Consider the following 20,144-nt stretch of genomic DNA (forward strand, 5'->3'; position numbering starts at 1 on the left):
TTCACAGAAGAAAGGTTAGTTGACTTTAGATGTACCTCAGTTCACCAGAAAGGTTGAATGACTGTGGGCAGATGTGCTTTGGCTGCCTGTGTGCAGATGTGCAGAAATTCATCTGTGAAAGGTTGGCTGTCTCTCCGTTTTTCGATCTCGAGCCTGTACTTGAATGATCCACCTTTTTGTCACATGGATAACACACAACTGAGGAAAGACTGAACTGCTAAACCGAATCACATCACACAATCTTGTGACTTACAGTCCAGTAATTGAATAGTAGAACGGCAGCTGTAAACCTATAACAAATCTTTTTGTTAAAATCATTGAATAACCAGTTATTTTACATGATTTGTGATTAGTTTATATCAAAATCTATGTAGCGGTACCAGGGTCAACACATAAGCTCCAACATACAAACATACATAAACACACGCTCAAATACGTAGTCTGATCGCATCCTGGTCCGGTGGCCGAATCTGACTAACCGCTGTGACAGTCACCTCAGGGCAGGGGGAGGGGCTCTGTGATATCATGTGACCAAGTAGCCATGGAAACTCCATAGGGAGACAGCAACTGAGGAAAAGAAGGGGGGACAGTGTTTTAAAAATAAAATGAGATTTTATGCCTACTTATGATCAGTGAAGCATACAAAGAGCGCCCAGATACACACTGGCTGTTATAGGCCTGAGTGCACTGTACAGACGGGTAATGAGCTCTGGGACCATCCAATGAGTGTTCTTCTCATTTGAACACAGATTATCTCATAATACACTACTTGCAGTTTGCAAGAATGACTGGAAGCTGAGAATTTTGTAGGGATCTGAAAATGGTCGGAAATGGTCTCATGTTCCATTTATAGACTTATTTGGAGCCCTTAAACACAGTCTGTGTTCATCAGGTTATCTGGTTAATGCTAAATCATTGTTTTTAGCCAGTCTGACATCTTGCAAGTAGTGACTGATGCTTCCGTGCGAGAACATGGGATATTTTTACTCTTGCCACATACTGGGAATCATTGGAATGAAGCGTGGCATGAATGCAGTGGTTGGGGGATGGAAAGGTTGGGGGCACTTTTTGTGTGTATGTGTATATATGCATGTGTGTGTGTGTTTGCATTGAGCAGTATTTAGAAACATTCAGGAAGTGCTACACTGTCTGAGAGAAGTGTTCAATACAGGTTGAAAGTGAAGAGGTTGACAGGCACGTCGCTCTTGAGTGTATTGTGTGTGTTCACCCATGGATAAGGGATGAGTGGATGCTTTAATGTGACACAGGTGCATTCTGATCTATATACACTGACAAAAACAACAAAATCGTTTTAAAAGCAGCATAAATGGGATGACGTTGCTTTTCAGAGTTCACATCTACTTTGCAGTTCTCTATCAGTAGCTGTACTAACTTTTTTTTCCTTTTTCTTTTTTATTATTCTTTTTTTCTACTTTCCTATAAGCTCAGTGGTGCAGTGATCATGGTAAACAAACTAAACTGAACAACTAGCTAAGTAGTCAAACCCTATATTATTATGCTGGTTTAGGGTCACGTGCACTAGATGCCGATCAGTACTTTTTGTTTCTGCCATCTTCAATTTTGAACAACTGCCCTTTTTTTCCTAAATAATAACACACACACACACACACACACACACACACACACGCACACACACACAAATTTTGAAATCAAAAACATTCTGCACTTTTACATTTTTAATAAAACATTGTTTAGTATGTTTTTGTTCATGAAATGTACTCATATTTCATGTTTACGTCGTAATACCAGTGTAATACCCATGTCAATACAAATTTGTGTCCTCATAAATCACTAAAATAAAAGCTAATTAAAAATATTAATTAATAATACTAATAAAATAGCACACAAAAAAATATGTATATTATATATGTTTATTTTATATGTATGTATATACATATACACACACACACACACACACACACACACACACACACAAAGACACACACATATATATATATATATATATATATATATATATATATATATATATATATATATATATATATATATTAGATGAAATGCTTTGACTTTGAAAAATAAAATAAAAAATAGTAAAACTAAAACTGAAATAAAAACTAAAGCTATAAAAAAAATTAAAAAACAAAACTTAAACTAAAATTATAATGAAAACTGAAAAAAATAAAAGCTAATTAAAAATATTAATTAATAATACTAATAAAGTAGCACACACAAAAAAATTTATATTATATATATGTATGTATATACATATACACACACACATATGTATAAACACACACACACACACACACACACACACACACACACACACACACACACACATATATAGATTACATAGAATATATATAAAATAGAATAAAATACAAATATTAGATGAAACACTTAGACTTTGAAAAATAAAAATAAAATTAAAATGTTTAAGTAATAAAATTACTAAAACTAAAACTGAAATAAAAAATAAAGCTAAATATAAATATTTAAAAAAGAAAAAAGAAAACAAACTAAAATTATAATAAAAACTGAATGAAAAATAAAAGCTAATTAAAAATATTAATCAATACTAATAAAATAACACACACAAGAAAATAATAATAATAATAATAATAATAATAATAATAATAATATTACAGCACAAAGATTTTTGTATTCCCTAAGCTGTTCAGAGCTTTAAACACACCAGTAGTACCGTAAAATCAATCATAAGATCAATCCAAAAATTTCTAAAATATCTCAGGCCCTCAATTTTTCTTTTCCCTCTATAATTTCGCTCCTCTCTCACATTCAGTGTTGCTGTGTGTCTAAGAAGTCAGTGGGTCTGTGTTGGTGTAATCTTCTCCCCTCTTCTCCTCTCTGCGCTCTTCATCCTTGCCCTGCAGAACACAGCTGGGAAAGCTTGATAAACAAGCCACGGCATCGTAACACTCACCCGCTCGTAGTCACACCAGTGTGTGCATGTGAGAAAGAGCGAGACAGGGAGAAACTGAGAGCGGAGGGATGGAGAGGAGAATGCAGCTGTAATGGATGAGAGGAGAGGGGGTGGGTTGCCATGCTTGAAGCGAGTGTGTTTGGGGTTTGGTTTGTGTGCGTGTGTGCTTGTTTGTTTAGGCAAGCATGTGCTCATTCATGTGCGAGTGTGCATCCAGTGCAGTGGTGTGAGCTCCACTGGCTCACATTATTATCACACACACATGTTCACTCACATGCTTAAGAATTTGACTTCTATTATTTTATTACTGACACTTCAAACACTATGCAAAAGTGAATTTTGCATTATAGTGGACCTTTAAAACAACTGTAAAATTACATGAACAAATTTACAGCTCAAATAATACACAAGTTTTAACTGAAAAAAAGAATGAATAAAAGTGCTTAAAGGCACACTATGTAAGATTTTTGGATTAAAATATCTAAAAACCACTAGAACAGGGTTATATATTTTGACTTGTGTACTTACATTATCCCAAATGTTTCAAGAATGTTTAAATCCATAGAAATAAGTCATTTTTACATAGGACACAGACCATGTATCGCGCTCATCTCTCATTAGCAATCGCTCCAGCGGCCTCGTTCAGCTCCCACAACACTCGGCCCTGCTCTGCTTCATACTACAGTAACGTTAATAAACTCATCCATGAACATGATTTCTGCCCGCGTCCTGTCCTGATTCTTTTCTACCAGCTGTGAGGTGAAGACGACATCTCACATAAATCCACGCTCAATCTCAGCGTCATCAAGTTATGCCTTTTTTTTGAATAGACGCCCTCTAATGGCAAAAATCTACATAGTGTGCCTATAATTTTAATTTAAGCAGTATCTCACAGAACGTAGTACACCCCTCACATTTTTGTAAATATTTTATTATATCTTTTCATGTGACAACGTTGAAGAAATGACACTTTGCTACAATATAAAGTAGTGAGTGTACAGCTTGTATAACAGTGTAAATTTGTTGTCCCCTCAAAATAACTCAACACACAGCCATTAATTTCTAAACCACTGGCCACAAAAGTGAGTACACCCCTAAGTGAAAATGTCCAAATTGGGCCCAATTAGCCATTTTTTCTCCCCGGTGTCATGTGACTCGTTAGGGTTACAAGGTCTCAGGTGCGAATGGGGAGCATGTGTGTTAAATTTGGTGTTATCGCTCTCACTCTCTCATACCGGTCACTGGAAGTTCAACATGGCACCTCATGGCAAAGAACTCTCTGGGGATCTGAAAAAAAGTATTGTTGCTCTACATAAAGATGGTGTAGGCTATAAGAAGATTGCCAAGACCCTGAAACTGAGCTGCAGCACAGTGGCCAAGACCATACAGCGGTTTAACTGGACAGGCCTCGCCATGTTCGACTAAAGAAGTTGAGTGCACATGCTCAGCGTCATATCCAGAGGTTGTGTTTGGGAAATAGACGTATGAGTGATGCCAGCATTGCTGTCGTCCCAGAAGGAAGTCTCTTCTAAAGATGATGCACAAGAAAGCCCACAAACAGTTTGCTGAAGACAAGCAGACTAAGGACATGGATTACTGGAGCCATGTCCTGTGGTCTGATGAGACCAAAATAAACTTATTTGGTTCAGATGGTGTCAAGCGTGTGTGGCGGCAACCAGTTGAGGAGTACAAAGACAAGTGTGTCTTGCCTACAGTCAAGCATGGTGGTGGGAGTGTCATGGTCTGGGGCTGCATGAGAGCTTCTGGCACTGGGGAGCTACAGTTCATTGAGGGAACCATGAAGGAGCAGAGCATGATCCCCTCCCTTCGGAGACTGGGCCGCAGGACAGTATTCCAACATGATAATGACTTCAAACACACCTCCAAGACGACCACTGCCTTGCTAAAGAAGCTTAAGGTAAAGGTGATGGACTGGCCAAGCATGTCTCCAGACCTAAACCCTATCGAGCATCTGTGGGGCATCCTCAAACAGAAGGTGGAGGAGCGCAAGGTCTCTAACATCCACCAGCTCCATGATGTCGAGTGGAAGAGGACTCCAGTGGCAACCTGTGAAGCTCTGGTGAACTCCATGCAAGAGGGTTAAGGCAGTGCTGGAAACTAATGGTGGCCACACAAAATATTGACACTTTGGGCCCAATTTTGACATTTTCACTTAGGGGTGTACTCACGTTTTTGGCCAGCGGTTTAGACATAAATGGATGTGTGTTGAGTTATTTTGAGGGGACAGCAAATTTACACTGTTATACAAGCTGTACACTCACTACTTTACATTGTAGCAAAGTGTCATTTATTCAGTGTTGTCACATAAAAAGATATAAAATATTTACAAAAATGTGAGGGGTGTGCTCACTTCTGTGAGATACTGTATATTCATAATTTTAAGCTTTACATTTCAGCTTCTAAATTTTCAAATATGGACCCCATTTAGCCTACTTTAACTGTAAGCACCTCATTATAATTAGAATTATACCACAAATACTGTTAATTAAGCTTAAGCGTTATTAAGAGCATTATTCACAAATTTGGTACAGAAAAACATCAGACCATACTTATTGACATAAAGTGAATTGGTATTTTGTGTGTAAATTATTTAATACGTTATTTCTAAGCTAAGAGTTAAATGTCATGAAAACAGTCCCCTACAAACAAATCACTGTCTGTGACAGTGAGCTGCCACCAGATGGCGCTAATTGCTTCATTTTCATTGCAAGTTATCACATCCACTATTGTACTGTATAATAATCCTCTTACACATTAATATACAGTCCATAGTCTAAATGGCAGAAGTACCAAAAGGGCAAATATTGGTTATGAAGTAGCTGGTTATGGAGGCATATTTTCCTAGAGGAAATGATAATGTTATGCTAATTATTTACAAGGCTCTAGTTCTTATCTTTTTGCTGTTACCAATTTAACGAATATTACTTTGTTGCTTAGAATGAAAACTATTTAAATGTTACAGTATCTTAAAATGCTACAGTGTGAGTTCAAATGCACCCAAATGAATTTATACTTTTTATTTATTATTTATTTTACTGTTTGTATGTTCTCAGTGCATGTCTGGAAGACTATATTTCCTAACTAAAACAGATGAGGGCAGCAGATTCAAAGTGATGATCACCTACTGTCTGGAAGAAATGACAATATCAGAAGAGCAACTCTTAAAGAAAAAAAAAGCAGAATTGTTACACAGTAAATTCTGAAACCAGAATATCTTTTTTTGGTATCTGCATTCAAGACCACTTTATTTGTACAAAATAAAAATATGAAACTAAAATCCACTTATTTATGTATCTCTGATTTTGATTAATATTTTGAATTAGATAATAAAAATACAAAAACACACAACAAAATTACTAAAACTTTAACTAAAACTAAAAATACAAAACTAAAAATATAAAAAATATTTTTTATATTTTATTTCATGTAACATTTACTTTTATTCAAGCAATAAAATCTTTTTTATGGTTTTAGTTTTAGTTAACGATAATAATGCTGCTCAAAATCAGAATGTTTGTTTCTCTTTCAAGCAACAACATGAATCAGAATTTCTCTTTTCTGTACAACAAAATAATGACTGGGGTGGTCAAGCTTCATAAACATCAAAAAGTAGGCTACTTTATAAAACGAATAGTTCCGGCCCTTGATTATGATTGGTTGAGCTGCCTTCGAATCAGTTGTAAATTACTCTACAAACATATAGCTGTGACTGCATTACGTCAGTATTACTGCACCACTGTGTCTCTGCGTTGCAGCATCTGTGTGTTATAAGACTTTATATATACAAAGACAGTGCACTTGTATTATTATGAATGGGAGAAAGTGCAACACGCAATATGGCGGAATAAGACCCACCTTCTAAATAAAAGAGCCAATCGTCAATAGCGTGCTACACTGCCCAGCCCCTTTTTCAGTGGTGCTGGTTCCAGAAGTATTTTTTTTCCATTCATTTCTTTCCCATAGAGATTTTAAAATAGTCTTCGTTAAAGAGTTACAAGCCATGAACCAAGCCAATCAGCTTGACTTTACAAACTTTATTTTGATCTCTACAAACTTTGATTTGAAGCAAAAAACTTCTTAAAGAACTACAATCCCATGAAACATTGCGAACAGCATATTCAAATTAAACATGGAGAAATATAACTACTTATTTACAAATGTTAATTATATGTATAAAAACAATACATTTTTAAGTTTATTGCAAAATATCCATATATATATTCAAACATTTCAGTATTTTGAGAGCATAGATTGATTGACTTGATAATGTCATTCGCAGTGCTTCGTGGGAGTGAGTGGAGCTAAACAGCGATTTTGGAGCATGTTGCTTTTTTCGACTCTCTGATTGGTGCCATTTTCTGCACAGCATAATGTAGTTTTTCACCAGGAATTCCAAAAATAAGCTGAAACAATGCTGACTGACGGCTTCAGCAGAAGCAAATACCATTGATTAACAACCTCGTAGTTCACAGGTTTATGAGTTATTATCGTTCAAAATTTCCTTATGGAGAAAATGAATGGAGTTTTTAATTCCAGAACCCAACTGTTGCACTCTATTGGTAAAGTCTGCAGCTGCCATCAGAAGCTCTTTTTGCTATAGACCAGGTGTGTCTGATCCTGCTCCTGGAGTGCCACTGTCCTCCAATGTTGTGTTCTGTCTTCCTGTTTGTATTTCCAAAGCATGAAGGTAAGATGTTACAGATTTATGAATGAACTGCTGGTTTTAAATTCTTCCCAGTCTACTAATATTTATGAGATCTGCTTCAAACATTCCAATGCTCATGATAACTTTCGTTAACTCTACAATATGTAAATCCAGTTCACCAGCTAATTATTCGTCGACAGTGATGCATGGCTGCATTGGCTGGTCCAGCCTGAAAAATGCAGTTTTTTTTGTCATGATTTGAGGGAAGAAAGTCAGTTGTTGTCAGATTTCACTGATGATTTCAAATATGAAATTTTATCATAAGCTTGGTGAACAGATTTGGGGAATTTTATGTTTTCCCCATTCAAAGAGATAGGAGCTGCACTTGCATGACTAAAATAGCTGCTCGAGAGGCGTTTCAAAGATGGCCGCTGAGTGAAATTACTTGCCTGAAAGGGTGTTGCTTAGCAACCATTCCACTTCTGAAGAACTACATTGTTTGGCAGAAGAATAATATTTTTTTATTAATAGCATTACATTTTTGTATCTTTGTGTTTATTTTATGAAACCTTGCCAGGTATGTGGAATAGCCATTTTATTAAAGCAATAAGCCGTGATTTTCAGTGAGTTTACTTTAATAAAAGTAATGCGTAAGATGCGTTGACTAGTTCGACCTGTGTTACACTGCTTAGACACAGAGCTGCATCCTCTGTGACCCCCATTAAAGCCACATTCAAAACAAATGATCAGTTCTCTGATGAGCATCAGTGCGCTGTCGATACAGGGCCATGTCTTCTGCATGTATCATGTCTCTCAAACTAACACCACTGGGTTTAAATAAATACTTGCCACAAGAGAAATTTCAAGCACGGTTTCAAAATGTTTTCCTCTATCTGATACACTTAGCCGTGAAATGTGAGGGCTGTATGATTTAAGGACTAAAATAAGGGTTCCGGGTGCATTTTTTTTTAGAATCATCATTTGGTCCAGTTCATTTTTAATATTAAAATACAGCGTCATTAAGAAGTCAATCCCTGAATAACATTTTGTTTTGTTTTTTTCAGTTATGATTAATGTTTGCTTGTTTCAATATTATAAAGTAAGCTAAATTTTAATGTTGCTAGTATACATAAAAAATTTGTAATTATTGTCTATTGAACTGAAATAAAATCTCACTTTATGACTGTTTTGGCTAACATAACTATAAATAAAGTCATTATTTGATTTTGATTTTTCAGTATTTGAAAGTATTAATTCAAAAACTATTCACTGTAAAATTATATATATAAATTATATATATATATATATATATATATATATATATATATATATATATATATATATATATATATATATATATATATATAATATATATACGGGTGCTGGTCATATAATTAGAATATCATGAAAAAATTCATTTTTTTATTGTAAATTATTTTTAAAAGTGAAACTTTCATATATTCTAGATTCCCTACATGTAAAGTAAAACATTTCAAAAGGTTTTTTATTTTTATTTTGATGATTAGAGCGTACAGCTCATGAAAGTCCAAAATCCAGTATCTCAAAATATTAGAATATTTCCTAAGATCAATAAAAAAATGGATTTTCAAAACAGAAAATTTCAAGTTCTTTAAAGTATGTTAATTTGTACACTCAATACTTGGTCGGCAGCACATAATACAGCAAATGACTTGCTCCTAGCACAAATTACAGCATCAGTGAAGTGTGGCATGGAAGTGATCAGCCTGTGGTACTGCTGAGGCACTATTGAGCCTTCAGATCATCTGTATATTGTTGGATCGACTGTTTCTCATCTTTCTCTTGAAAATATCCCATAGATTCAGGGGTCAGGCATGTTGGCTGGCCAATAAAGCACAGTAATATCATGGTCAGCAAACCACTTGGAAGTGGTTTTTGCTCTGTGGGCAGGTGCTAAAGTCCTGCTGGAAAAGGAAATCAGCATCTCCATAAAGCTTGTCAGCAGATGGAAGCATAAAGTGCTCCAAAATCTCCTGGAAGATGGCTGCAGTGACTTTGCACTTGATAAAACACAATGGACCAACACCAGCAGACGTCACCCCCCCAATCATTACTGACTTCAGAAACTTCACACTAGACTTCAAGCAGCTTGGATTCTGTGCCTCTTCAGTCTTCCTTCAGACTCTGGGACCATGATTTCAACATGAAATGCAAAATTTACTTTTATCTGAAAAGAGGAATTTCGACCACTGTTCACTGTCCAGTTCTTTTTCTCCTTAGCCCAGGTAAGATGCTTCTGACGTTGTTTCTGTTTCAGAAGTGGCTTGGTAGTCCTTTTCCTGAAGATGTCTGAGTGTGGTGACTCTTGATGCGCTGACCCCGGCTTCATTTGACTCATTGTGAAGCTCTCCCAAGTGAACAAGAGATACCCGGAATTTATACTGTAGGTATGGTCATTTAATGAAACTCAAATGTAAATATTCTAATATTTTGAGATACTGGATTTTGGACTTTCATAAGCTGTACGCTCTAATCATCAAAATTTCAAAAGAAATGTTTTACTTTACATGTAGGGAATCTAGAATATATGAAAGTTTCATTTTAAAAAATAATTTACAATAAAAAAAAAAATAACTTTTTCACGATATTCTAATTATATGACCAGCACCCGTATATATAGTTTGCTTAATTTAAAAAAGTAAGTAACCTGCCTTAAAATTTTGAGTTCATTGAACTTAAAAATTTGAGTTAATACAATGGAGATTGGTTTAATCAACTGAAATTGAAGAATCATCCAATTATCCATAGAGACATCCAAATCCATAAAGAAAAAAAATCTACAAAGATTAAGAAGAAGGGAGAGAAAATGGCAGAATAAGTTTCATAATAAGAGGCATTCAGTGCAGTCTGTTAATGACATTGAGCCCAGAGACCTCACATTTTAATCAAACAATACTGTTGCTGTGTAACATTTATCACACCATAAACCAGTAGACAGTTTTTGTCCATAGTGATTTACTACTAAATAACAGCAGTTTTATATCTGTTCCAGTATGTAACATCTCTCCCACTGGGAAGATGTTCTGTATCCCTTCAATACATTCCAATGACATGGATCATTGTCAGCATACAATGCAGTTAGTGCAGTGTTCAACCTGTCCTGTAGCTTTCTGGGAATATGTGTGAGTGCGAATATCTGTGCCTGTGTGTCTGAAGTTGTTTAGCAGCCCTGCTTCTGGTTCATCTCAAGTTTCAGTGAGGCTCAATGATCGACACATCAATGAAGGATTGTGGGAGATGTTCACCAGTTCGCTGTAGGTGACACCTAGTGTATCTTCATGAATTCTTCATTGAAATGTGTTTTTGATACCGTTGATCTGAGATGAGTTATCCCGATATACTGTAAGTCTTAATCACAAACAGTACAGAAAAATGTGGAGGCCCTGAATCTATCAGATATTAGATGTAACTTCATTTTGGTTTGTCCTGTGGCAGTTTATTATTAGATTTGTGTAAAATCTAATTTAACTTTAAAGGACATCCTAAATAATTATGCTACTTTAAGGTTACTTGATGCGTTTCGTAATGGCCCCAACTTGTCTTAAAGTCCCCCTGTGGTGAAAATCAAGTTTTTAATGTTGTTCATATGTCTATCTGGTATTTTTACCATGCTTTAAGACAAACCCTGGGCAAATTCATAAGTCACACCATTGCTGAGTATTTTCTCTTTAAAACTGCAATAAACCAAAGACAGTCTCAAACTGCGGCTTTAGCATATCATTAACTGACCGCACAAGGGAGCCTCAAAAGAAGGTTATCCCGGTATATTTTTCTGTTGATATGAAAAATCGGGTAGATTTAGCAATATGGCGGGTGTGTGATGCATATTACGATGTTATGATGAACTATATGCCTTTCTCCACTGATATTCTGAGTTGATCAAAGCATTTCTAAGAACACTGATTGAAGGCTGTCTGACTCATGAATGTGAACATGGTTTGTGTAACATTAGCAACTCATTATTAGCTGTTCGATAATGTAGTCAAGCAAAATGCTAATCATATTAATTACCGTTATGTGTCCGACGTTGTAAAAAGCGATAGGCCTACCACTGGGCTGCGTTTACCTCAGTAAGTTGAGCTTTTGTGAGTGAGTGGAGGCGGGGCTAATTATCACATTCAAAGATCCGTGTATATTAAATGAGGTAAGGGTGTGGAGTTACATTCAAGCTATTTTAAGGCATTACGAATTTTTTTCACAGGAAAACACATTTAAAGGTGCCCTAGAATTAAAAATTGAATTTACCTTGGCATAGTTAAATAACAAGAGTTGAGTACATGGAAATGACATACAGTGAGTCTCAAACACCTTTGTTTCCTCCTTCTTATATAAATCTCATTTGTTTAAAAGACCTCCAAAGAACAGGCGAATTTCAAAATAACAATAAACTGTTAAGTAACAGTTGGGATCATTAATATGTACGCCCCATATTTGCATATGCCAGCTCATGTTCAAGGCATTACACAAGGGCAGGCAGTATTAACGTATGGATCTGTGCCCAGCTGAATCAACAGACTAGGTAAGCAAGCAAGAAAATTGTAAATTGTCTTTCTAAATATTTCGTTAGCATGTTGCTTATGTACTGTTAAAGTGGTTAAAGCACGATAATTTAAAGGGGCCGCAGCCTGAATCGGCGCATATTTAATGATGCCCCAAAATAGGCAGATAAAAAAATGAATAAAAAAACATCTATGGGGTATTTTGAGCTGAAACTTCACATATACATTTAGGGGACACCTTACACTTATATTACATCTTTTGAAAACACGTTCTACGGCACCTTTAAATATGTAATTTTGGTTATCAAAGATGAGTTTTAAGGGATACAATTATTGACAATAGGGGGACTTTAAAGACTCGAGTTTGACTTGAGTTTTAGTGTTGCAAACTCTAACAGCAAAACAGTAAAAGCAGTACGCTATCAGCATTCTTGTTAAAAAAAAAAAAAAAAGTAGAAAATTTGTAGGAAATAATTTAGACAAACTAGTCAACCTCTCTAATTAACTAGATCAGGGGTTCCCAAACACATTCCTGGAGCCTCCCCAGCACTGCACAAATCTCCTTTGTCTGACACACCCATTTCTGGTCTTGGAGTCTCGACTAATGAGCTGATGATCTGAATAAGGTGTGTTTGATTAAGGAGACATGGAAAACATGCAATGTTGGGGAGGAATGTGTTTGGGAACCCCTGCACTAGATGATTGTTGGACAACTTCTTCTTACATTTTTCTCATTGTTTTTATTTTTTAATATTTATTTTTATTATTATTATTATTCTATATTGTTATTTAATTTTAAAATGTTTTATTTAATTTTTTGAATTTTGTTTTACTTCACTTTTCAGCAATTCCAGGGCTATCAAAAATTAAAGTATTTTACATAATGATTGCTATAAAAATGACCTGGAAATAATAATATATGATACAGAACATTATGTTGTCATTGTTTGATGGATAGCCACCAGAACTTATTTATGATGATTATTTATTTATTTTACAGCAATTCCAGGGCTATCAAAAATTTCAGTATTTTACATAGGCTGGAGAAAGGAATAATCACAGGGTTAGTGATTTTGTTTGCCTTAGCTATGAATATGTTAGTTAAGTCAGCAGAGGTGGAATACAGAAGCCCACTCACCCGGTCAGTCCCCTATTAGAGCATTTATGAATGATCTGACGGTGACTACAACATCTGTACCAGGCTGCAGATGGATCCTCCAAGGCCTTGAACGCCTCATCAGCTGGGCCCGAATGGACTTTAAACCAGCCAAGTCCCGATCACTGGTGGTGAGGAAGGGAAACATAACCGACAAGTCCCGTTTCTCTCTTGGAGGTGTCCAAATTCCATCAATCACAGAGAAGCCAGCTAAAAGCCTGGGGAAAGTATTTAACAGCACACTTAGGGACACAGGCACACGTTATGAAACCGAGAAAGAGTTGCATGCCTGGGTTGCTGCTGTGGACAAGTTGGGGTTGCCCAAAAGTTTAAAGCTTGGATTTACCAACATGGCATCATGCCACGACTCCTCTGGCCATTGCTGGTTTACGACGTTTCCATAACCACAAGGGCTTTGAGAGAAAGATCAGCCATTCCCTGCATAGGTGGTTTGGTCTCCCACATAGCATCAACAGCATAGCCTTGTACGGGAATAAGAACAAGCTTCAACTCCCCTTCAGTAGCAGAGAGGTGCTGCTGTACAGAGAGTCCACTGATACCAAAGTCTCCTCTGCTGGCATAGAGGTGAGGACAGGTAGGAAGTGGAGGGCCCAATTGGCAGTCAACCAGGCTGAAGCGTGGCTGCGGCACATTGTGCTAGTGGGGACAGTGGTGTCAGGACGAGCAGGGCTTGGTTGTATCCAAAGACATCGATACTACAAGGCCCGGGGAAAGGACAGGCATCAACTGGTCCGAGAAGAAATCCGAGCAGGGGTGGAGGAGAGATGCATCAGTAGGATGGTGGTGATGCAACAACAAGGGGCGTTATCGATAGGAACAGGTGATGGGCCGTGATGGTCTGACCTGTGGAAAGCGGAGAAACACCGGATTCAGTTCCTTATCCAATCAGTCTATGATGTCCTCACCAGTCCAACAAACCTCTTCTGTTGGGGCCTAATAGACACCCATGCATGCCCCCTATGTCAAAAAAGAGGATCCCTGGAGCACATATTAAGTTGCTGCCCTAAAGCCCTGGGAGATGAACGTTATCGATGGTGCCATGACCAGGTGCTAAGGGTCATCGTAGAAGCCACCAGCACATGGATCGCTCTCAGCAGGCACCAGCAGCTAGCACAGCGCTTGATTGCATTTGTCAAGGCTGGAGAGAAACCACCACGCAGCAGAGACCCATCTGGGGGACTGCTGGCAACAGCCCGGGACTGGCAGCTAAAGGTCGACCTGGAAAGGCAGCTCAAATTCCAAGAAACCATCACCATGACCATGCTTAAGTCTGACATAGTCCTCCTTTCACAATCATCAAGGCAGGTGGTCCTACTGGAATTGACTGTGCCCTGGGAAGACGAATGGAAGAGGCATTTGAATGAAAGAGGGCCAAGTACAAGGAGTTGGCAGGTGAATGCCGTAGCAGGGGATGGAAGAACTGCTGCCTCCCCATCGAGGTTGGCTGCTGATGGTTTGCCGGCCAGTCGCTCTGCAGGGCTCTCAAGCTTAAAAAGAAAGCCATCAGGAACATCATGGATGCCGCTGAGAAGGCATCTAGATTGCTGTGGATCAAAAGGGGTAATCCATGGGCCACACAAGCTACCTAGACACAAGCTGGGGATTGATCACCCCTGGCTGGGTCACCTGGGCGAGGGTGTATGACCCCAGGTTACATCACTGATGATGTGTCTAGGTTGCACCTGTAAGGTGTATATTAAAATAATCAAATCACATAATGATTGCCATAAAATTACCTGGAAATAATAAAATATGATACAGAACATTATGTTGTCATAGTTTTATGAATAGCCACCAGAACTATTTTATTTTATTTAATTTTACAGCAATTCCAGGACTACCAAAATTTAAGTATTTCACATAATAATTGCCAAAAATGACCTTGAAAGAATAAAATATGTTACAGAACATTATGTTGTCATTGTTTTATGGATTGCCACCAAAACTACTTATTGGGATTTCTCAACTACCTATTGAATTTATATGCAGAGAATCTGAGTTTCTCTAGGGATTTCAAGACCTGTATAAAGATCCACAAGCACATAGAAAAACCATTTGGTACCTACAGCTTTCACCTTATAAGAAGGTCTTCTATTTCTGTGGAAGCTCTTCATCTTAAAATTGAAGTGAGGCATTCCCCAAACCCCAGGTCACTGACACACTCCACCGATGATTGAAGCATGACACAGTTTCTCTCTGACACAGTTTTACTCTGTAGGTTAGAAACAGTGGAGACTGAAAATATTCTGGTGGGGAAAGACAAAAAGGGGACACCTCTCCTCATTACCATCTCAACAGGTGCTATACGCACTTAAAGAGAAGGTCGCTGAAAGAGAAGCTTTCTTTCTACTGGCTGTCGAGCTCCCACGCATGGCTCATCTGTTATCCCATGGGTTTCTCACACCTGTCCATTAGATTCAGCTAAAGTTGAGTGTGATTCTACTGCTGTCAGACACACTTTCATTTGATTGCATCAGCACAAGCTCTCTGCTTTCTCTCCTTGTGGTGAGTGGATAAGTCCATCACAATAGGAACTCAGCTCTTGGACTGGATACTAATAGAGTCTAAAGGCCACATTGGGGAATCCTTAGACTTAAAGGGTTAGTTCACCCAAAAATTAAAATAATGTAATTTATTACTCACCCTCAAGCCATTCGACACCCGTAAGACCTTCGTTAACTTCAGAACACAAATTAAGATATTTTTGTTGAAATCTGATGGCTCAGTGAAGCCTGGTTCGGAGCGCCAAAGTCAAGTGATTTCAGCAGTTTAGCGGTTTGAAACGCGAAACACAAAACATTTTGGTTTTTTGGCCGCACCAAAAATATTCTTGTCGCTTTATAATATTAAAGGTACAATTTGTGATATTTTTTCCGCTAGAGGTCGCTAGAAGCCTATTCAAAACAAAGGCGTAGTTTGATGACGCCAAGTTTTAGAGCGGAAACTTGGGACATGTGGTCTCCATCTCAACGGACGGTGCAAAAGAATAGGGCTTGGAGTCTGGAAGAACTCATGTTCGTGGATGCGATTATTAACGTTACTGTAGTATGAAGCAGAGCAGGACCGAGTGTTGCAGGAGCTGAACGAGGAGCTGGAGCGATTGATCAACACACGCCTCACGAGCAACGGGACTTTTATTATGACACAGTCGCCGGCGCCGCTTCCGCTTTTCCGGTCATGAGTTTACGGGAGCTGTCCTTGTCGACAGAACAAGCGGCAGATGGTAAACAGACACTACTTCCGCATTTGTCCACGGCACTGTTGTCATGTGGTTTCTACGTCAGTAAAGGCGGTAACAAAGGTAAATGACGTCATTGACAGGCGACTGCACTGCCCCGTGTCACTGTTTAGAATGGGAATTTTCTCATGATTTACAAGTAGTTGAAAACATTAGAGATATTGTTTGTAATCAGCTGGACAAAATATATAACACTAGGCTAGTGGTTTTTGGATATTTTACTGCAAAAATTTTACATATTGTACCTTTAATATTGAACCACTGTACTCACATGAACTGATTTAAATATGTTTTTAGTACATTAATGGATCTTGAGAGAGGAAATGTCATTGCTGGCTATGCAGACCTCACTGAGCACGGATTTCAACAAAAATATCTTAATTTGTTTTCTGAAGATGAACGAAGGTCTTATGGGTGTGGAACGGCATGAGGGTGAGTAATAACTGACAGAATTTTCATCTTTGGGTGAACAAACCCTTAAGTTGAACTCTTAAAGGGAAAATGTAGTGAATAAAACTTTTCTTGTCTTTTAGGATAAACGAGTTTGGTGTGTAAACATACGGGCGCCTTCAGAATGAAACTGAACTTCCTGCCTATAGTTAAAACAGCATCATATACAAAATTGTATTAAATTGCCCCTTTAATATAAATTACGTTAAACTGCAAACACCATAATGAAATAAAATTAACTGAAATAATCAGAGTAAGCTCCAAAAAAAAAAAAAAAAAAGCTTGGAAGAGCCAGGGTATTTTAAATATAACTCTGTTGTGATCATTTTCATTTTTTGGTGAACTGTCCTTTTAAAACTTGCAAAACACCTCCAAAAAAAACTTTTTTGGATGAAACATCTTGAATGTGTGAAATTCAGCTACCGTTATGGTATGCTGAGGGTTTAATGCACATCATGAGACGCTAATGCTTATTTCCATTACCTAGACATAAGCTTCATTGTTAGGGGTTGTAGCTTTTCCAAGTTATTTTGGCATGATATGTGAGCAAGCAATTTGTGGTTAGCCTTGAGAAGGCATCATTGTTTTTGCCATAATGACAGGCCAGTGATTTCTAGTATTAGTAGCTGTTGCCTATGGTAATTAATCATGTTGTTTATTAGCAGGGCTGGCATCTACATGACAGTTATAATACACTTTAACACTATTATCTGGATATCATCTAAGAGTTTCATAACATACAATATTATTGTAGTGTTGCCCTAACAACAATGCAAAATGATGCCTTACATAAAGGTGAACTGTCATCCCCATTGATATTCAGATGAGAGTTCTCTGATGCTACGTGTTTTCTCAAAACTTTAGTAGGGTGTGTTTTGAGCTTTGAAACTTTAAAAAATGAAAGACACTTTTAAGTATATTTTTGTATCATCATTAAAGGGATCTTAAATTTTTTTTAAAGAACATTATTAAAGACCAGAAAACTCTGAATGAATTTGTTCATAACTTTGAGATAACCATAGCAAAAGTTCTGAGAATGTTCCCTGTTAGCTGGGTCTGCCCTTATTGCTTTATTTCATTTGAATGCAGAACTGTAGCATTCAGTATACATTCTGACACATGACTTCATTGTGAAGTGATCTGTAGTTGGGGAGTTCCTCTGTGTTCTGGCATGTATGTTTGTGACTGTAGAGCAGTCCCAACCCCCCCAACCCCCCCATCCTTAGAGCAAAGGAGGGAGTGCAGTGTTATACTTAGAGAGCCACACAGAAACACCAACCCTCTCCTGAGCTCACAGTCCCCTCTTCTCCATCCAGACTACAAGACAAGGAGACAGAGCAGAGAGACAAGGATAAGATACATATGTTGCTTTACAACTGACTCTTAAGAGCATCTAATATGTTCTGAAGCTGGATATCTCTTTTGCTTTTAAATGTGTATGGTCATATTCGCTCCGGTAAGTCCTGGCTTCAGAATCTCTGTATGTCTGGTAGCAGCCATCAGGTGGTACATTGTTATTGATTAATAGACTTAAACTGACCTAATATTAATAATATTTTATGGTAGTTTTTGTTGTAAGATATGAGATTTTTGTAAGTTTTGCTGTGCAGTTTCTTCAGTTTCTCCCAACATCCCATTTGTCAACACCTCGGAGACCTTTTAGGTGCTAAAATTGCTCTCATACCATACTGAATCATTCATAATTCTGAATAAGTGACATGTCTATTTCTGTTAGCTTATTAATGACTCATTATTCATGATCAATGAATCGCTGTGGAAAAAAGCGATTTGGCTTGCAGTGTTTCTCACAGTTGATGTTCAGAGGTCCCTAGACCCACATGGTCGATTTGAGCTTTTTGCGATTTAAGACACTGCAAACTAGATTAAGAAACAAGAATTTCTGTACTTCAATAGTGATCAGCTGTTGAGGAGGTTCATTTCATATGTATTTATGTTACCATGGTGACTTTCTGAATAATAATTGATGATGGTATATACTTTGTTTGAAAACTGTATCCCGAATAGACTTGTAAAGTAATAAGCTAGACTGTGAAACTATTAAAAAAATGGACTGATAAAGAACTTCATATATAAAAAAGCTTTTTCCGACATTTTCTGAGCTGATTTTGTGGAAATCTCTGGAATATATAACAGTGCATATATTATACATTTTATATATATATAAATTACTGTACACACAAACACACTACCGTTCAGAAGTATGGGGTCAGTAAGATTTTTTAAAATGTTTTTAAAAGAAGTCTCTTTTTTTTTTTTAGAATGTAATTTATTACTGTGATGCAAAGCTGAATTTTCAGCATCATTACTCCAGTCTTCAGTGTCTCATGATCCTTCAGAAATAATTTTAACATGATGATTTGGAGTACACATTTATTATTATTATCAATGTTAAAAACAGCTGTACTGCTTATTTTTGTGGAAACCATGATACATTTTTTAAGAATTATTGTAAGAATTGAAAGTTATGAAAGTTTGAAATAAAAATCTTTTGTAACATTATAAATGTCTTTTTAAAAAAATCAGTACATTTGTTTGAGTGGCCTGACATAGAAACAACCAATGATGTGAGTTTGGGACAGAACTGCCAGTTCGGCTGACCAATCACAGCATATTTGGGGAAACCTGTTAAAAAATAATAATAATAATAATAATAATAATATAATATATATATATATATATTATATATATATATATATATATATATATATATATATATATATATATATATATTATATATACATATATATATATATATATATATATATATATATATATATATATATATATATATATATATATATATATATATTATATATATATATATAGTTTTGCCATTCCATTTGGTGTCAGTAGTAGAAGAGAAATGACAAATTTATTTTTTACATTAACTGGCACTACCATTGCATCATTAACGTCTGTTTGCCACGGGATTCTTTGAATAATATTGCATTTAAAAAAAAAAAAAAAAAAAAAAGCACTGTAGAGCACCATTATCTATCAGTATGCTTTCATTCCTTCAGATTATGCTCTCTCATGAATTTTGAATATATTCTCATCATTGATTTTTTTTTTTTTTTTTCAAGCTGCATATCTGCAGAATGACTTGTATCTGGGTTCAGTGAGATGTA

General features: G+C 36.7%; 1 protein-coding gene across 2 annotated transcripts in view; it reads left to right on the forward strand.

Moving 5' to 3' along the window:
* The window catches only part of synpra (synaptoporin a), a 35,042-nt gene that overhangs the window by 4,738 nt on the left and 10,160 nt on the right, over positions 1-20,144 (forward strand). The window contains exon 1 of one of the 2 annotated variants that reach the window (XM_067387338.1): positions 18,396-18,451. The exons of the other annotated variant lie outside the window; for it this stretch is intronic. Within the exon in view, the coding sequence (XP_067243439.1) occupies positions 18,428-18,451 (24 nt within the window). The 5' untranslated portion in view covers positions 18,396-18,427. Of the gene's footprint in view, positions 1-18,395; positions 18,452-20,144 lie in introns of those variants that run through there. 2 annotated transcript variants of the gene reach the window in all.

This window comes from Chanodichthys erythropterus, chromosome 6 (assembly GCF_024489055.1).
Source record: "Chanodichthys erythropterus isolate Z2021 chromosome 6, ASM2448905v1, whole genome shotgun sequence".
Classification (NCBI taxonomy): domain Eukaryota; kingdom Metazoa; phylum Chordata; class Actinopteri; order Cypriniformes; family Xenocyprididae; genus Chanodichthys; species Chanodichthys erythropterus.